Consider the following 20221-nt stretch of genomic DNA (forward strand, 5'->3'; position numbering starts at 1 on the left):
GCTGACTCGCAATACCTGCCCACAAGCAGCTCTCTCACTACTTGTGTCCTGTTTACTTGTTCAACTTCAGTAAAGAGCCTGTGAGACTCTTAAAGAATTGCCATGATTCCACATAAGCGCACATTAAAGATTTGTGTGAACCGGCAGTTGTGTGACGGAAACAAGAGATCTAAGCTCAAGGTGACTTACCACCTGAGATGCTCATGATGAATTAGGGTAAAGTTATACAATAACTTTCACATTAGCTGTAAACCTTAACAAGGAAAAAATTCATCTGTATAAATTTATACATTCCCTTCCTATCCATTTTCCGCTGCTCGAGGGTTCAAAATGCAGTTAATTATATCTGGGGAGTCACCAAACTCTTGCTTTTCCTGCAGTAAAGTGATTGACCTGTCCATGCCCCACTTATAACCTTTGTCTTAAATAGCTTACTGCAAGTCCTCACCACGTTACCCACTCAGTTCCATGAGAACTTGTGCATAGTTATTTGAGCTGTCTGAACCATGCAAATGGTAAAGTTCCCAAAACAAAAAAATGTTTCCGTACTCTGCTGGGAATACATTTTTATACAAAATTTACAAGGGATATTTTGATGCCATCCCGAATCTCTCAGTATGGTCAGCGTAAAATTACCGGCAAGAAACCTAGCGAAGTACATCATTATTTAGAGGCTAAGAGTTCTCTTGAGTACTTACTGCTCCCTTTCAGTCATTCAGTGTCTTAGTGAAAGAGGGGATAAAAAGATTTAATATTGCTCTACTGTTCATAAACAGAAGTGATATTTGCTGACCGTTTTGGTATGTGGTTCTGGAGTTGACTTTCAAATAAAATGTGTTTAATTCATTTTCACCGTCAGTAGCATGTTTGTTTATCATATTTTTTTTATTGTTCTTATGCTTCATAGATCTGTTTGTTCATGACCTTATCGATATATTGACAATAGTTATATCCGTGAATATATCCTGTTGTTTTTTCTGGATTTGGAAGACACGCCAACTCTCTACTGTTAGGCGAGTATGTTCCGCTGTTCCTGGTTCTTGGTTTATCTCAAGTGCCACATTTAGTGGCCCTAAGAAATGGATGGATTATCTTGGCATTATTCTTGGACGATGGGCTGTGCTTAGCGTTGCTACTATGACTTTCTACAGCCTTGGGTTTGAATAACCTTGATACATACGTTGTAAAAAAAAAACAGATCAGTTAACACTTACCTCGAAGCGTTGGTAGCTGGCCTTTCCCTTTTCTCTCTCTCTCTCTCTCTCTCTCTCTCTCTCTCTCTCTCTCTCTCTCTCTCTCTCTCTCTCTCTCTCTCTCTCATGAAACTATTTCCTATATCAAATGTGTGTGTAAATCAAACTTAGTTTACAAAAATCAAATTTATTTTGCAAATATTACAGCATGTCAGGTTAAATGAAAGATATGATAATAACAGATTACTGAACCACTTCCCCAAAAACATTAAAGAGATATAAAATTGTAATAAAGTGTGGAATTAATTCCCATTCCCCACCAAGTCTCTGAAATAGGTTCCACATTATTTTCATGTCTCTGAATGTCCCCCAAACAATCGTGTCTCTTTTGTCACCAGTTCATTTAAATGGCTATATGCCATGACTATTTATGACTCCACGAAACATCTGTAGGGAGAAGAACCAGCTCCCATTAAAATCCAAACTCGCTCAGTTCACATCAACACCACATCACATAGAAATAAAATGTTAAAAGAATGGCAAAGAAATAATCACTGAAAAGTTAATCGCAGTCTGTGTTAAAAACTTACCCTTTCAGCCAAAGGGAATCTGATCCCAAAGTGTTCCAGCAAGTCTTTCTGGCTCGGCTCCTCCAAAGCGAGTGTATCGTCTTTCACGGGAGCCCTAGACAGTTAGCCATTTTCACAGTATACCAACTCACTAACACATCCTTCGATAATCCCAGATTCCAATTCTGTCCGGACAGAAACTTCTAGAAGCTTCGATACAGAATACTGAAGCAAACTTCCGCCCGGGATTTGTCTCCAAGAGACTCAGAGTGACTTCTCGCGCGGACACACGATGCTGCGTTTGCGAATGACTACGGTTGCACATACCATCCACCTGCGAGATCGCTGATCACCGCGAGCATTCATATGTCGGTCACGTACGCGTGTACTCATTAAACATATATATATATATATATATATATATATATATATATATATATATATATATATATATATATATATATATATGTATAGTGTGTATGCGTGTATTAATGTGGCATTTCATAAATGAATAAGTATGAAGAGTAAATATGTATAATATATATATATTTATATATATATATATATATATATATATATATATATATACAGTATACATATATATAATATATATATATACATATATGAGTATATACAGTATATGCGTGTGTATGCATATAATGAGCAGAGGAAAATGATCAAGCTTGTGATTTCAGCTAGATTAACATTTAATTTTATTTTGTAGAGATTATCTTGAGGTATATACATTAAAAATTTGAGTAAAAAGCAAGAGAGGCAAGATACAGAATTCCTCTCTCTCTCTCTCTCTCTCTCTCTCTCTCTCTCTCTCTCTCTCTCTCTCTCTCTCTCTCTCTCTCTCTCTCTCTAAACAAATACAGTAACCAAATAGCGATTTGTGTAGCACGGAGTTTGGCTTCCAGTGTTTCAGAAGAGTTGACAAAGTCATAAAAATGTTCAAACTGAAGAATTTTATTTCTTTCAGCTTTAGAATATGGAGGAGATGATGTCCTAATTAAACTGACGAGGGCCGTAGAAATATCAGTTCAGTGCAATTTCCAGTTCACTACGTTCCCCTTTGACCTTCAGGTAAGTGTTGCGATGTTACAAACTTTCCTTTACCTGCAGCTGAGAAAATTAACGCCATTAAGATTCCAGTTTACATATATATATATATATATATATATATATATATATATATATATATATATATATATATATATATATATATATATGACTGCTGCTACGGTGGTAATTTGGACGTTAATGCATGAGGAAGTGTCAATAGCCGTGATACCAGTGCACCGTGTCCTCAGGCAGAAGAACGCCTTTGGAGGGTTGCACAGCGGGAGGAAATTCCCCTTTCAATGGCAAATGAACCTCTGATGCCAGAAAAAGGAGATGGTTTGAATCTCAGTTGCAAGGCGAATATGATCTAGCAGTAGCACCCGCATGGATGATGAAAAGGGGATGATAAATGAAAATCAGTGGTGAATTTGAGCAAATGCTCTGTGAAGAAGAATAATGTTCTTTGGAACAATAAACAGAACTGGATCTTAGGACAAAAAGATATGGAGAGAAGTTGTCTGAAGAAAATGCAAACGCTGTGCATTTAGAAAAGTGGCTGATTAGAGCGGACAGAAAAGAGGGAAATCGAGGAATCAGGAATAGAATGGGTTTATTTACATTTCAGAATTCTTGAAGGAGTGACTGCTAAGGATCAGAGGTGGGAAATTGAAAGGTTAAAGGAAGACGAGATGTGTACGGTAACTTCTGATGAGGAAAAGGTTCAGACGAATACGCAAGAAAAATATTTGTTTATTTTTAAAAAGTGATGGGTGATGGAGGTTGCTTTGAGAATGACTGTGCCACAGCAATACGTAGTGTAATCTGGAAGAGATATGGCAGGATTTAGTTATGAAAAAGTAAGAACGAAAGCCGAAAGATTGATAGCGGTTAGCATTATGGGTTTACAAAAGGAAGAGATTTGTGTCATAGGAGTCTTTATTCTTACGAAATAGTTACATGAGCGACTGGAAAGCTGAAGGAAAAGTTTTATGTGTCTGATGGAAAGGGTAATTTGTAGGTTTGGTTAAAAGTTCTTGTGATTAGAGTGAAGTGTGTTCAAAACAGAGTGACCATATTGGTTTAAGAGTGAGTATGAGCACAGTTTTGCTGTTTCTGTTTCATAGCTTGATGGAAAGAAGAATGTGAGGAGTCAGAGGAATGACAGGTAATTTAGGTACAAAGTTGTGGGATGGGTAGAGGTATCATAAAAGGATTACGGTGTCATTTATTTTAGTATATGATCCAGTTTTGATTTGGGATGCGAAGAGGACCTACGGAAAATAGCGAAAGTATTTGTAAGCATTGTATGAGAAAACGTGAATGTGGGAAAGAGAAAGGTTATGAAGGTGAACGAAACTGGCAGATAAAGCAATTACTGTCAAAATAGGTGGCAGAGGAATGGGGCAAATTATTTGCATAGATGTTTAGGAATAACTTCATGGATGATGGAATGGCGGGAGAAGAGGTAGATCACAGATAAATAATAAAAGAAAAGTAGTAATATCTATGCGCAAGTTTTGGAAGAAAAATTGACTGTCTCTAAAAACCAACGTTGAAATGTATGAAAGGATTGTTGAACTAACTTCCCTTCACAGAAGTGCAGTGTGGATGTTAAATGTTAATGAAACAAAACAAATTGAGGTTGTTGAGATAAAACGCATATATGAAGAAAGAGGGATTGAAAAGTCAAGAAATATGGTGATTCAAAAATAGAGGTACAAAATGCGGCGGCAGTGAAAAGATGGCTCAGACTGTTGTGGTGGTTGTTCCGAGAGAGAATGGAGGAAGATAAGTCGCTGAAAACGATGCAAAATATGGAAGCGTTTTAATGAATGAAGAAGATTTTAAACACGTACGAGAGATGGAAAGAAGAAGTCCAGGAAACAGAAGAGTGGTGGCGATTCGGCTCAGTTTATGTACAGTCATGCTTTTTACATATCAGGTAATGCTCAGCTTGACTGTCAAAACTCATTCTGATTTTGCAGCTTTGCTTGATACCAGTGGTTTTAAGTGGGCTTGGATATCCAGAAGTGGATAAGCAACAACTCAAGGTCTTCAGTGATCCCCAGCACCTTTCGATATACAACGTGGATCCCATACGATGCCGTACTCAATTGTTGAATGACTCGGTAAGTAGGAAAGGAATGATTTCTGAGCAGTTCTAAACGTATCTTAATATTGCTATTGATAAACCGTGGAATATAGTCATTTCTTTCTAAACTTAGAAGAGGTGAAGTACACAAAGTTTCTTTACAGTTTCATCTTACCAAAACCGTTTGATATTGATATAACAATTCAAGGGATCCACTCAATAATCTTGTACCCAAGCAACCTCAGCTCCTCTCTGAATAAGACTCCTGTAAGTCGCATGATATTTCCCTAACTCTTCATTGTACAATAACAATTTAATTTTTTATAAATTTCTCGGAACTCCTCACAGCTAGTAAGAAAAAGGATGAATGTAGTGTGTCATGGAAGTTGATGTCAGTAGTGCGGTCACCGTGTACACGTAATGTAACAACCTTAGGGATACAACAGTCTCTTCATAAATTATCCTGAAGCATGAAGTGATTATTTGTACCTTGTTTCCATTTGTCAGAAGTCAAAACTACTGCTCCACTTCGGTTACGCAGACAGTCCGCTTTTCGTATTTTTCCTCCTTGAACATGATTTCCGTGGGATGCGTAATTTCCATCTGGATGTTGTATTTATACATAGCATTACTCTACATGCGGTGTAAAAGGTTCTTATAGGCCGTCTAAAATTACAGATGTTTTATTCTAATATTATTTTGATTATTTTGAAGATACCCAAAGACCATTAACTTAGCACTATGTACACTCTAGATATTGTGTTATGGCCCTGTAGCATCACTAGCTACGCGAATCTTTCTGGCGCCTTCTTATGTTACGCCAGTGTTGCATATCAAAGTAAAGAACACAGGGCAAACATATTATGCATGAAGAAGCCGTAAGCACACTTGCAAAAATTAATCGGTGTTCTGCAAGCCCGAGAGAGATTAAGGTCTTCGTATAAGACGGGCGCAATGCCATTTCAGATGCTAATAAAGCAATGCTAGAAAACAGAGAGCATATGACGATATCACAAACTCAAGCAGCAGTCAAAGAGTATGCATAATGCCCTTGAATCAGGCAGAACATTTGCGGGGACGGGATTTATGCAACAGCCAAAAACGCCAACCCCATCAGACTTGGAATTGTTCAGACATGACAGGACAAGACAAAAACTTACGGAATGCTTGTGGATAAATCTTGAAATATTGTTATAAATCGACCAAATGTTTTAGCAACAATGAATGCCTTGTAAAATGCAATTTTTTACAGAGATTCACATATCTTTACATGCCGATAACTGCCTTTACCTGGCCCAATCGGGCAAGGAAAGACTTACGTAATTGCGATAGTTAAATGCTACTCATAACTAAAGACTCACAGATTAAAGTAATGTTGGAAAGAGCATATTTTGATACATGCTTCATATTAAGTGATTGTGGTACATTATTACTGAAGGACCATCATGACTAAAAATCTTTAATCATGGAATTCAGTGGAGGTCAGTGCAAAACTTTTAACCGTATGAATTGTATAACTAGTACATTTTCTGTTCTTGAGTGACCTGTGTGGAGAATTCATGACAATTTTCCTGTTCGTTTCACCACCTGGACTGTTATATCCCTTATCCGGCACACTGTTTAGCCCAAAGCATTGAATGGTTTCTTCATTTTAATCATTTTTATCCCTTGTTAAGGATGTCTGTCCCGAGGAGTGCTGCTAAGATACTGATCTCTGTTGCCGATGTTAGCTTGAAATTTAGATTCTTGTGCTCTGATATATCTTAGCATTATAATGTCTTTTTATGACCGAGAAGCACAAAATCTGAATAACATGCTGGAAACTACTTTGGTCCCCACAGATTGTAAGAGATACAGTTGTGATAGCGGTGATGATTCGGAGGCGAAGCGAAGGCTTCTTTCTGACAACTCTGGGCCCTTGCTTAGTGTTGGAGATTCTGGGACATATCTCGCTCGTAGCCTTTCCAGTAGATGAGTTCTATCAGAGAGCTTCGACGGCTCTTTCACTTTTGATTGTCATGGCCTCTCTCTTTTCACAGGTTCGTATCAGTTGCTTTTGTATAGTTAATCATATTATTTTTAGCATGATCGAGGCATAACAGCAAGTTCATTCTCTCTAGATTTGCTTTTTTTCAGGTAACAGTTGGTGTAAGTGCTTGTAATGTTAACACTCTTCTTTGAAGCCCGGTCTTTCGTGTAACAATATGAAAAATCCTTCTCAGTGACAGTAAATTTCCGTATTATTTGTTACCAATATAAATTTTTTTTTATTCCAGTCAGTCACCATTTTACCGAAGTCTGCCTCGCCAAAAGCTGTTGACGTCTGGTTCTTCTTCTTTACTCTGAGATTCTTCCTTTTCTTCGTAGCTCATTGCATGGTAGAATTACACCGGACTCGGGTAGCAAGTTCCTCCAAGAAGGAGGACAGAAATAGCAAACGGCAATTAGATTCCCAGGAAGGTAAAAGCAAAGTCAGAGTGCTGAAAAATCTTCACAGTCACAAGGAGTACTTGGGCCAGTCACTTGCTATGAGGATCCGGCATGGTGCCGAAAATAGTAAGAATGTTCACAGTTTTAACGTAGAAAACCCGTGGATGCTGAAGAGTGCTAGCAATAAGACTTTCATTTCGCCTGCAACTGTTAATCTTTGGTGCCTTGCTATCGGAATAGCCATTGACTTCATTTTCGTTGGATTATTTGTGTACTCAATTAAATTGTTAAACTATAAACACATTGATGAATTTATGAAATACAATGATTGTTCTTAAGTTCATTGTTAGACTGAGTACTAATGCTTATAATCTAATAAATTTACACAATCGATGATGAATAGTTTCCAATTTCTGAGGAATCTGGTAAGGAAATGCATTTGGGCGCCAGTGCGTTTTACTGATTACGAGATGGTGAAACTTTTTTGCTTCGACAAGAAATATATCTTAAAACCACCTTAGGTCATCGTTAGAATCTTTGCACTCGAGATTGCTTTGGCTGTTTTTCGTTACTAAATGGATATACTGCACTGTTAACCCACCATGTTTGTGCATATTAATCACTAGTAAAAAACGAGATTAGAGGAAAAAAGTTGGAGGGCGAGTGAAATTTAGCCGTCATTTTCTTGGAAAGGCCATAACTCCTCGAGAGAGCCTTGAAAGCTTCACTGCCCGGACGGGTGACCCTTCCCCGGGGTTGCCATCACAGGGATCCCAGGAGCGGCAAGAGGCTTTGTCCAGCCGAGACACCCTACTATGGGAGTACCCTCCCTGGGAGAGCAACGGGGTCCTCTTCCAAGGCAAGAGCTTTCTCCAGAGGTTACCTTTCTCAGAGGAGCCTGGGGCCTCTGCATGGGCGCCGTGCCTTACCCATGGTGTTCGTGACTTCTGATATTACAGCAGTCATTCATTCAACACGTGATTCTTCTCTCCTTTCATATGTTTTCAGAGTGCCCAGTCCATGAAAACTACACTGGCTTCTCCTTAGATATCTATCCATTTGCATTTTTTATTCTAGGATCTATATTGCAATAGCTTTACCTAATTCAATTTAATTGAATCTCCACTTAGACTTTTATCTAAGATAATTAATTCACCTGAGTATGTGAATAAAATTGTTGTTAGTTTTCAATGAAAAAAAAAGGTGTTTAGAAGCAAATCAGTATCAGGCTAGGTGAGCACACACAAATACAGAGAGAGAGAGAGAGAGAGAGAGAGAGAGAGAGAGAGAGAGAGAGAGAATTCAGTATTTTCCTCTTCCCCGACCTTTGTGACGTTTGTCCTTGGTCGACTGAGTCAGCTTGAAAGGAATTGCAATTATTTTTACATACCACATGCTTTAAATATCACTTTTTTTCGGACAATTCGTCCCCCAAATATGACCATTCACTGTATGCTTTCCCATTTCATTATAATATTTAAAGCTACTGAATATATGTGAAGTTATCGTCATAACCCGTTTTCACCAGTACAACCGTTCCACATTAGTGTCAAGGTTCATAGAAACGTCTTAAGTTAATCTTTCATAAATATGAGAACAACAGCCATTGAAATAATCTTTCATAAATATAAGAACAACAACTATAAAACAATCTTTCATAAATATAAGCACAACAGCTATTAAAGCAAACCGAAATTGGATGCTAAGGCCTTGTCGAACAGGAATAGCGGTGAAGGACGTGACCAATAAGTCGGGGCACGCTCCCAAGAGAAGTAAATGTCCCTAATGAATTCATAGCCGGCTTTCCCTCAAGGATCGATGTTCTCACCAGTTAGTTGTGGCAACGTTCATGAATTATTATTATTATTATTATTATTATTATTATTATTATTATTATTCCCAAATCGCGACTCATCGATCTCGTACTTGGTAATCTTTCGGTAAAATAGTTTTATATGGATTATAAGATATGATACAAAATTTGTGTTTGAAAATTCAGATCATTAGTATCCATCTAGGAATAATTTGTCCCCCCTGGAAAGTTTAACTGTAAGAAATTTAATCAACTGATCGTTCTGCCTTTTTAATTTTTTTTATTAAATGCTTATTTTGCGCATCAGTCTCACTTTGCGTACTAAAATCTCATGGGTGTCATTTCTCATAGTCCAATGGTAAAGGAAAGAACGTTAGCAGGCTTGTTTTGGCTTCGTAAAAATCATTATGCTTGTACTCACTCAACAAGACACCTCTTTTGTAGATGAGGAACGAAAATTGAAGGACGTCTCTCTTTTTGTGATGTTACCATTCAAGAAATATATTGTGTGTGTATATATGGTTATATATGTATGTATATATATATATATATATATATATATATATATATATATATATATATATATATATATATATATATATATATATATATATATATATATATATATATATATATATATATATATATATATATATATTATATATATATATATATATATATATAGTTGTCATTCAATTCCCAATGTTATCTCCATTGATGTTTTATTGATACTTCCCATGGCAAAAAATGTTCACTATTAAGGTTATAAACATAAACATACTTACACAAATATAGACATGCAATATATATGTGTATGTATGTATGTATACTGTATATATCTATACATTACATATATTTTGCTTATATACATACATATACAATATAAATACATACATAATATAAATACATACATATATATATATATATATATGTGTGTGTGTGTGTGTGTGTGTGTGTGTGTGTTACACACACATATATACACATATATATTGCATGTATATGTTTGTGTAAGTATGTTTATGTTCATAACCTTAATGGTGAAACTTTTTGCCATGCGAAGTATCAATAAAAGAGCAATGGAGATAACATTGGGAATTGAATGACAACTATTTTCCACGTACAAGCTTACCCCACTGTGAAACTCGGCGCACATAGTACGAAGGTCATCTAAATACATTCACTTCCCTGGCCCCGCCATGAGGGCCCAATGTAACTCTGTCAGCCAGTTACCGGTGATCTTTGGCAGCTGAACCATGTCAAGATTTCAGTTCCTGGTGTTGTCGTGCTCCTTCGCTCTCCTGTTAGCTAAAGCTGACATTCGAGGCACCCCTCGTCTCGCCAGTGCTTACGGTGTCCCTTCGTGTCCCTCGCCTGTTCAGACAAAAACGAAAGTACTGGTTATCACGATTCCCATCACGGAAAGTCCCTGCACTGCGGTTCCCATCAGTCCCTCGACCGTGACCGTAACGGAAACAGTCACGACGGACGGCGGCTGTCCTGATGTTTTTCCAGATTTTCCTTTCCTAGGAGGAGGCGTGGCTTTTGGTGGACCTTGTGGTCCGTGTGCGACGAGAGATCCTCGCACTGACATTTGTGATTTTGATCCACTGAAGTGCCCCGAATAAAAAGACGTCAGCATTTGGGTCTAAGAATTTGTTATCGCTTACATCTTTTCAAGGGTTCGTTAGACATGGAAGTCGTGGGTTCTTCGAAATTTGTTGAGAACATATTCAGACCCGGAGACCTTCACTAAATGTTGCGAAGTTGATGAGGATAGATTTCATAACCGTCCATCTGTCAACAAGCAAAGGTACTGGTCGAGGATTGTGATTCCTCGGAGGTAAAGTTTTTCATAAGCGAAAATATGTGTAGCTACTAAACGATCATATGCTCTTATAAAACATAGAAAGAATTAATTTCATGACAGAAGCCATCATGTCTAAACGTCGTGCAAATTGTGAAAAATAAAGTAACAGACTGAGGTCTATTTACCGCCCTTCGTGTTTAGTTGTCTGTTAATTTGGTATGTGAATACGGAAGACATTAAAAGGGTATCACTAAAATGGTAGCATTAAAAGGATATCTATACGTATTGGCTTGGGAAATCGAATGGCAGCTAATTTCCATACGTAAGTCAACCCCGCTGCGAAATTCACCGTAGATAGTACAAAGGTCACCTCTATACTTTCACTTCACTGCTCCTCCCATAGAATCCCCTTAAGAGACTGAACCAGTTACCGGTGACCTTCCGTGGCCTGGCAATGTCAAGATTACTGCTCCTGGTGGTAACGTGCTCCTTCGCTCTCCTGTCGGCCGAAGCAGACATTCCAGGAACCCTTCGTTTCACCCGTGTTTACAGTGGCCCTTCGTGTCCCTCGTCGGTTCAGGACAAAACAAAAGTGCTTATTATCACGATTCCCATCAAAGAAAGCCCCTGCACTGCAGTTCATATCAGTCCGTCGACGGTGACACTAACAGAAACAGTTACCACTGACAACGGCTGCCCTGAATTTCCAATTTCAGAAAATGACGACGACGGTGTGTTCAGGGTAGTTTCGGGCGGACCTTGCGGGGTATGTTTTAACAGGAACCCTCGCACAGATTTCTGTGAATTTAATCCTTTTCAATGCCCAGAATCCTAAGAGGTCGAGAAATCAGGACTTGTTGGCTAGTTTCCATATTTTTAAATCTACAATTACGTGAATTTTATATTCACTCCTGGGAGTGCTAGAAAATTTCACTTCAGCAAATTTTTCCCCCTGAGATGAATACAAGTGTGCAGAAATGTGCTGTCTCTCTTATAGTTAGACAGGGCAGTGGCGACGAAATTTCTTTGTAAGTGATATTGTTTTAGAGAGGCTCATTAATACATATTTAAAGATGGCATGTTATCATAAAACATTTAAAGAAATGATGTCATGACAGGTGCCACAGTGCTTGGCACTTCGTGTCCCTTTCATAAAAAAGAAAATAGGGTACTGGAGATTATGTATCGACCCAAAGATATTCTGTGGATCTGAAAACAAAGATGTAGTGATTCCACTCTCCTATTCGATTCTTCTTTGGAATTACCGCGCTCTCTCACTCAACATATATATCTCCTCAACACTGGTCTTAGCACACTCCTTTTTGCAGATTTATTACTTAATGCGAACAGAGTGAATGAGCAGGGAGAGTTGTGTATAAAAACCCTCGAGTGTGAATTTGGGCCCCAACCGTCACTCCTCAACTCAAGGTCTTCTTTGGAAATGTGGGTTTTTTCACACATGCTTTTACGGTCACTTTAGTAACTTGTTTTCATCGCCTTGAATCAAGATTAGGAAGATTTCACAAGGGGGAGACATTTATGGCGTTGTCTATAATAATAAAAATTTTGGAGTGAATAGTCTTTAATACAAATAGTTTGCTTCTGTGCGAAGAGTGTTAAGCCTTTCTGTATTAGTCATTTTTTTAGTATAACACGAGCATGTGCTGATTTATAAATCTCCCCTTCAGGTAAATAGATGTATTTATGAAAATCCTTATAACTATACTTATTTTAATAGGAAAATAAATCGGGAAGAGTAGCAAAAACGAGCAACCCCAGTAAAACAGCATAACAACAAAGTAAGAGTAGGAAACGTCTCCAGAAGCCTCTTTCAGCACACGAATGCATTTAATCATAACGATAATTGAAAAGCTGTAAAAAAAAAAATCACGTAGTTTAAGGGCATGTAATAAAGACTCGTGTACTGTCAGGAAAACTTGTAGTAAAGAACTTCAGAACACTGACCCATAATATTATGTGTATGCTGTTACGTCATCACGGAGATTTCTTTTGACTGTGTTTTAACGGAATCTTTGTGTCAATTTACCCTGACTAGGTATAATAAACACGAAAATTCTAAGCTAACACTTTTTTTCCTTGCTCTATCACTGACCTTCGGAAGGAAAAATCAGCTGAGGCAGACGCTATTGCTGAATGGTGCAATCGCTTAGCTACTGGTCAACCCAAGTGTAAATGATCACTAACGTCGGCTACTGGGGTCAAGTAAAATGGATTTGCTAAGCAGCTGGAAGTCTGTACCCTTTAAAAAGGAGAAAAAGCGGTTGGTGATATATATATATATATATATATATATATATATATATATATATATATATATATATATATATATATATATATATATATATATATACATATATATATATATATATATATATATATATATATATATATATATATATATATATAATGAAGTGATATGCAAGATAATTTTATAAACAAAGTAGTACCGCTTTGGTGCTAGTGATGTCATACCCCCACAGTACTCTTTTCTAGATAGAAAGTCATAATGAATACCAAGTTTGGTGAAATTGTTCAATGCATTTCAGATTTATGCTGGAACTCTAGCTGACCCTGCCCTGGAAAACCATGAATGATAACTTATAAACTCTCGCTCTCCAAGTCTCCCTCACTCTTTCCCTCTTTCTCCTCCCTAACACCCCCTCTACTCACTCTCTCTCTCACTTCCTCTCCCTCTTACTCTCTCTCCAACTCTCCCTCACTCTTTCCCTCTTTCTCCTCCCTAACACCCTCTCTACTCTCTCTCTCTCTCTCTCTCACTTTCTCTCCCTTCCCTGTTAAGATAGTTGCTTCAGTTACATTACCCAGCATTTTTCACGTTTTATACTTCACCCCTCCTCACCTCCCATTCCCGCCGGGCCTGAACTTGAACTTAAAGAGCATCGGGAGTGTCACTATTCATCTCAGTGACCTCAGAACTTATGGGTTAGACACTAATATCTGTCATGTTTGACATTTTATTTTTCACCTTTTCTCACCCCGCCTTCCTATCGGGGCTGAACTCGGACTTAAAGGGCATCGGAGTGTCACTATTCATCTCAGCGACCTCGAAAACTGTAGATTGGACACTAATATCTGTCGTTTTCAGTTATTTTTACGTCACCTCTTCCCATCCCCGCCCCTATGGTGCCAGTTATGTCTTACCCCCAGTATTCTTTTCCAGACAGTAAGTCATATGTATACCGAAATAAGGTATGATAAACGTATATAGTTTGTTTAGTTACTAAGTTTACGGGCAGAACCAGCCCCGTTTCTTGGAAGCCCTTCCCATCCCCAAACCCTTTTGTGCTAGTGATGTCGTACCCCCACAGTGCTCTTTTCGAGATAGAAAGTCGAAATGTATACCAAGTTTGGTGAAATTGCTCAATGCATTTCAGTTATGCTGGAACACATACATGCATAAATACATACATCCATTTATATATATATATATATATATATATATATATATATATATATATATATATATATATATATATATATATATTATATATATATATATATATATATATATATATATATATATATATATATAAAGATTATGAGAAAACTGATATAATTCCATGATAATACCCTCAATGTCTTAACTACACCGCGTATAGTGACCCAAACAATGACAGTCACAATAATGACTGTGAAGTGAGGGACACCAAATGAATACGCGAGGGAATGGAACTGTGTTTGAGACCTGAAGCCCGAAGGGTATCGCAAAGAAATGTGGCTAGAAAGCAGTAGTAAACTGCAGGTTTCTTAACCCAGGTAAGCATACGTAAACCTTACCCATTACCTCCCAACCTAAAAACTGGGCTTAATTACCATTACTTACCCAGACCTAAATCACTGGATAGAATGATAAGAAGGTAATGTGACCGATGCTTGGTTCGAGAAGTCATAATGAGACAGTAAGTAACCAGGATGATTGATCCCACAACGCATCCATATTAGGTCGAAGTGAAAGTGGGAATGGAAGTAGCTGGACAGATAGAATAGGTCATGTCAACAATGAATAGGTGGAAATCTGTCAGATGAGAGTCTTCCTAAATAATGTCGGTCAGTGTGGTAACCAGAGAACTAAAAACATTAGACCAAAGAGATCTAATAAGGCTCATGCAGGGATAATGTTGCTCAGGTTTCTTTTATAACTGTACCCCCAACGGCTGTTATCATCATATCACCCATGGAAGATGAGCCCAAGTAACGGAACAATAAAGCTAGAGTTAAAATTATTATTGTATCAAAATGAGGAATAAAATAGTAAAATTTGCCAAGCTAAATATTACTGGCTTAGTGGTAAAAATCAGAAGTTACTTAAGCCTTTTTATGAAGAAGAATAAGAAGAAGAAGATTGCAAAGTAGGAAATATAACGTTCTTACTGATGAACATAATATCCAGATCATCGACTTCAGCAATATATTTTGACATTTAACCTAATACACCAGTTTTGCTGAAAGGAAGAACTGACATATGGGACAGGTACATTATCAAACAAGGCAATGCTATGCAGTATCCAGTAGGAAGAGAGGAGAAAGTGCGCTGAAGGTAAAATGCTCTCCACGGGGAAGCATCGGTCTGTGTATATTACATTTTATTAGTGTGTCCCGCTTAACATAAAAAAACTGAAGGAGGTTTTTTCCTAACATGACTTGTGTTATTACCTTAAAGGTAATAAGGATTTGCCTTTCTGTAAAATGATATAAGCGAAGATAGAGGTAGCCAGGATGTAAACACCTGTTTAAAACCCCCATTAACTTCGAAATGAATATGCACTCAGTAGATATAAATACCTAATATTAATGTTTTCGTCCTCAGTGCCACCTTGCGAGGAGTTTTCTATCCTTGTACTTAATTTTCTTTGATCTAAAGTTGATGATATCAGAGAAGGTAAATTCCTGGTTAATTTCATTTATTTTTCGGTGAAATCCGTTTCAGATTATATTCCACTTTTTTATCTTTACAATGAGCATTTTTAGTTTAACTGACTGTTGCCTCGCCATCATTTGCTCAGTTTTCAGATGGTGATTTACCCTTGAGTAAAAAATGAAACTCCCATCAGATTATGAAGACCCTGGGTCAATATAGGCTCATTCAGACAAGGAATGTAAAAGCAATTTTATTGTGTGCGGAAGGAAATGCACAAGGAATATATCTCTGAAATATCTGATGAACCAGAGATGTTACAACATTCTTTTTTAACATACAAAATATTATTCAACTGAGACTTAACATTCATCATCACTGGGGAGACGACAAGAAAGACGTAATCTGGAAGTGATATCGTCGTTGTCTCGACAGCTTCAAGGAAGTTCTAAACTAGCTGTTTTCCTTGACACTAGCGAGATTTCTCTCCTGTTATATGTGCCCATGGTTTTTCTTTCGTTTATATATAAACTCTCTCATATTTTGTTTATCTTTATGCAGATTTCTGCTTATGTTCGCCTTCGTTACTGTATACACGATTATCAGTCAGAGGAAGGTCTAAATAGTCATCCGGAGGGCACAACATATTAAGGGGCGTCTGATATATTAAGGCGAAGCTTTTGCCGGAAAACTAAGACAGCATTTGTTATCAAGAGGCGGCCAAGCAACGGCTCGTGAATAAATTCGGATTCTGTTAATATGTGCACCATTTCAGGACCCTCGCCTTGCATCTTAATGCAAATTGGAAGATGATATCCTGCCTCTGATGAACTGCAGCCTTCTTCAGCTCAGTCTATCCCAACGATATCGCTGACGTAAAGTATGGCATTGGTCCTTTTCAGACGTTTATATCATCATGTTCTAGAAAGTTACTTCTTGTAATTGCCAACAGAGCTAATTAACTTACTTGTGAAGATTGCTCCCCAATGCGACAATGTTTTGCCGTCGGTATAACAGCTAATATTTTTACTGAATTGAAAAACTTGATATCTGAATGGATAAGTCCCTCTCATCTCTGTTTAAAAGCCAAAGGGCATGAGTTTGCGAAGTGTCTCAATTTAATGATTGCAAATGTATAGTCTGTTCTCTGTAAGGGTAAGGCAGGACTTCAGTTTTTATGTATACCTTACGTATGGTTTAGGAAAAGACGAGTGCTTGAAAAGAGAAAACTTTCTTCTTCTTTGTTTTCAGCCTTTACCCATCTCTATATGGGGTCACTGTTCCGTGTGAGCCTTCTCCATCTTCTTCTGTCTTGCGTATCCTGTTCTCTTAACCCTTTTTCCCGCATGTCATTTGCTACGTTATCTTTCCATCTGAATCTTGGCCTTCCCCTCCTCCTCCTCCCAACCACCTCCATGTCCATGGCCCTTCTACACACATGATCCTCCTCTCTCCGCAAGACATGACCAAACCACTGCAATCTTCTTTGACACTTCTGTCACTTTGATTGTCCCTCTAATATAATCGTTTCTGATCCTGTCCTTTCTCGTGACTCCACACATCCATCTCAACATCCTCATCTCTGCCACTTCCAACTTCCTTTCTTGAGCCTTCTTTATTGACCACGAGAAAACACTGATTTGAAATTCAGCGGCATAACTGCCATGGGCATGACGTAATAAAGACGTCGTTATAAAACAGAAAATGGGATTGATTATAAGGTAAACTAAACTAATGTAACATATAACAATTTGAATACTGTTCGGGTTTTGGTGGCCATATGGCATTCACTAGACAGAGGCTCCTGTGCAGGGGCTTGCGTCTGTCTTCTGTTAATATGAGGAATTTCCTGCTAGAGACAAAGTCGACAGGTAGAACCTACTGGAGTGGAAATCTTTCAGAACTGAGGCGCCCACTGTAACTCTCTTATCTTTCCTTACCTGTTATTTCTCCAGTTGCAGCTGGGGGCGCAGTACTTGGTAGCTTTTATGAACCTCTGGTAGTATGCGCATAATGGCTGTGTTTGGACCACCCCTTTCTGGCGTGGCCTGAGCAACAAGCCGATGTGTGATCTTGAGGAAAATAAAGTCTGGGATTGCCTCTGGTGCGTAGCCTGCCTTCTTTGTGGAACTTATTATGTTGCAGAGACTGAGTCGTATGTTCACCCTTCGGAACCAGACGGATGGTTCTGTTGTTGAGAACAGAGGCAGGCAGAGGTTGATGGCACGTGATGTCCACAGACATCCTGTGTACTTTTTCCTTGCAAAGATTTTACCCTAACAGTTAATCTTTGTCCTTGGGTGACGAAGCCAAAATTGGGGTACCATAATTAGTTCGTTAATGGTTTCATTAGAGGCTGAATCTGTTAGTGGCTTTTTGTAATGGTAGGGTATTTCCGTATTGAGTCCGTTAATCACTTAGATTTTGTACAAATACCATGCTGGGTCTATTGGATTAGTGGAGGACGGTCTTGAACTCTAGAGGGGGAGCGAAGACAGAACTTGAGCCCCATATTAAGACGCTAGTGGTTTCTTTCAGTGGCAGGGCATAGCTATATTGAATCCATTCCCTTCCAGGGGAAAATCTATGGTGGTCTACAGGTCGCTCCGAGAGGTCATCAGTATAAAGGAAAGAGGCACATACGAGTCTGGAAGGAGACTTATTTATTCTCAGAAATTGTTCTCCTTTTACAGGTAATTCCCCGACATACGAACACAAAACTATCAATGGGTAAATCCGTAACTGCAGGTGCTTGATTAGCTGTCAAAACTGATGGCTGCCCCATATTTTGGCAGCTAAGCTTAAGCAGGTTTACACAGGTTTTAGTCCATCTGAACCTGACGCAATATTAGTTTTTTTTTTTTTTTTTTTTTGGCTGATCAGTGACATCTTCCTTGATATTTTCATTATGGTTTCTGTTTGTAGTTGGTTTCAATTGCATTTTATGCCTAAATGCTCGTGTTTACTCCTGTGGAACATATACGCTGCCTTTGTTTGTTAGGCATTTCCTGATATCGTTTTTTCGTTTTGTATTTCTCTGTTGATTTGTCATTCCATACCTCTTTCATTCTGTTTTCTTTCCATTGGTACATTGTCTTGAAATATACCTTTATCCCTAAATGCAGTTCTTAGGCATGGATTTATTTTCTAGTTTGTTTTTGCTAAAAAAAATTAAACTTCTTGTACTGCATGATTTAAACTTCCTCCGTTGCGTAGTCTCTCCGAGTTATTGATTTAATTGTTAAAGTTTGTATCACGTTTAGCTGTTCCCATCACCGTAATCTAAGCTACCGAAAGTTGTGCTTTCTTTTCACGTATTTTTTTTTTTTTTACTGTTATACAATTATTCTTTGTTTTTATATTTTTTCCTGTATTTCTGACCTTAATGTTTTATCCCTCTTCCTCACCTTCGTAGTCATGTTTGGTACAACTGATATTTTTTCCATAAATTTCTATTTTTGTATTCTTTAGATATTAAATTTCCCCATTTCATAACGTAATTTTACCAACAATGGTCTAAGTTTTGGGCTCCCGGGTATTTCGGTGATTTGTAATTATTTAGACTTGCCATACGTATCGTAATTTCTGACTTTATTTTCCATTCTTTTTTTATTCAGGCTTAATTCATTTGCATAAGTTTCCATGCCTGTTTCCCCGCCGTTCGTTAAGTTCTTTACGTCATTTTCCCCTGGGTCTCTCTGGCAAATTGAATATTATCAGTTTTCTTTTCCTCGTGTGATTCTTGTACTTCCTTCTGCGTTGTTTATTTTAGATGGCTATACAACTCCTCTTTGATCTCTTTAACAATACTCTCCTTGATGTCTTTTGTTGTTATTTCCATCTCTAATCTGTCTTTTAGTATCTTGTTTTCCTCCCTACGTTCTTTGCTTTTCTTATTGCGGTATAGAAATCGTTTTCAATTGTCTACACACACATTCCGTGGAGCCATTCAATACAGAGGTCACATTCTGCAGCTCCTTGTTGCCTACCTACTTCCGTCCTTCATTGGTTATATATATATATATATATATATATATATATATATATATATATATATATATATATATATATATATATATATATATATATATATATATATATATGTGTGTGTGTGTGTGTGTGTGTGTGTGTGTGTGTATGTATATATATAAATATATATATACATATATATATATATATATATATATATATATATATATATATATATATATATATATATATATATATATATATTATTTACCGAACTCGGAAAGATAAACCACGGACGACTTAAGCACAGAACAAAGGGAATGGTCCGTACAGTCGTTTCCTTCCCTAGTTAAGAAAAGTAAGATTGAAATTAGCTCGTTTACAGC

At 37.6% G+C, this 20221-nt stretch overlaps 1 protein-coding gene across 2 annotated transcripts in view; it reads left to right on the forward strand.

Moving 5' to 3' along the window:
• LOC136849005 (uncharacterized) overlaps window positions 1-8650 on the forward strand; it is a 189808-nt gene extending 181158 nt beyond the window's left edge. Inside the window, exons 5-8 of one of the 2 annotated variants that reach the window (XM_067121832.1) lie at window positions 2745-2848; window positions 4813-4956; window positions 6761-6958; window positions 7196-8650. In XM_067121832.1, coding sequence (XP_066977933.1) covers window positions 2745-2848; window positions 4813-4956; window positions 6761-6958; window positions 7196-7687 — 938 coding nt within the window. In that variant the 3' untranslated portion in view covers window positions 7688-8650. The remainder of the gene's footprint in view (window positions 1-2744; window positions 2849-4812; window positions 4957-6760; window positions 6959-7195) is intronic. The other variant, XR_010856193.1, reaches the window with a different exon arrangement.
• Window positions 8651-20221: the final 11571 nt, after the last annotated feature.

Source organism: Macrobrachium rosenbergii, chromosome 20 (genome assembly GCF_040412425.1).
Source record: "Macrobrachium rosenbergii isolate ZJJX-2024 chromosome 20, ASM4041242v1, whole genome shotgun sequence".
Classification (NCBI taxonomy): Eukaryota; Metazoa; Arthropoda; class Malacostraca; order Decapoda; family Palaemonidae; genus Macrobrachium; species Macrobrachium rosenbergii.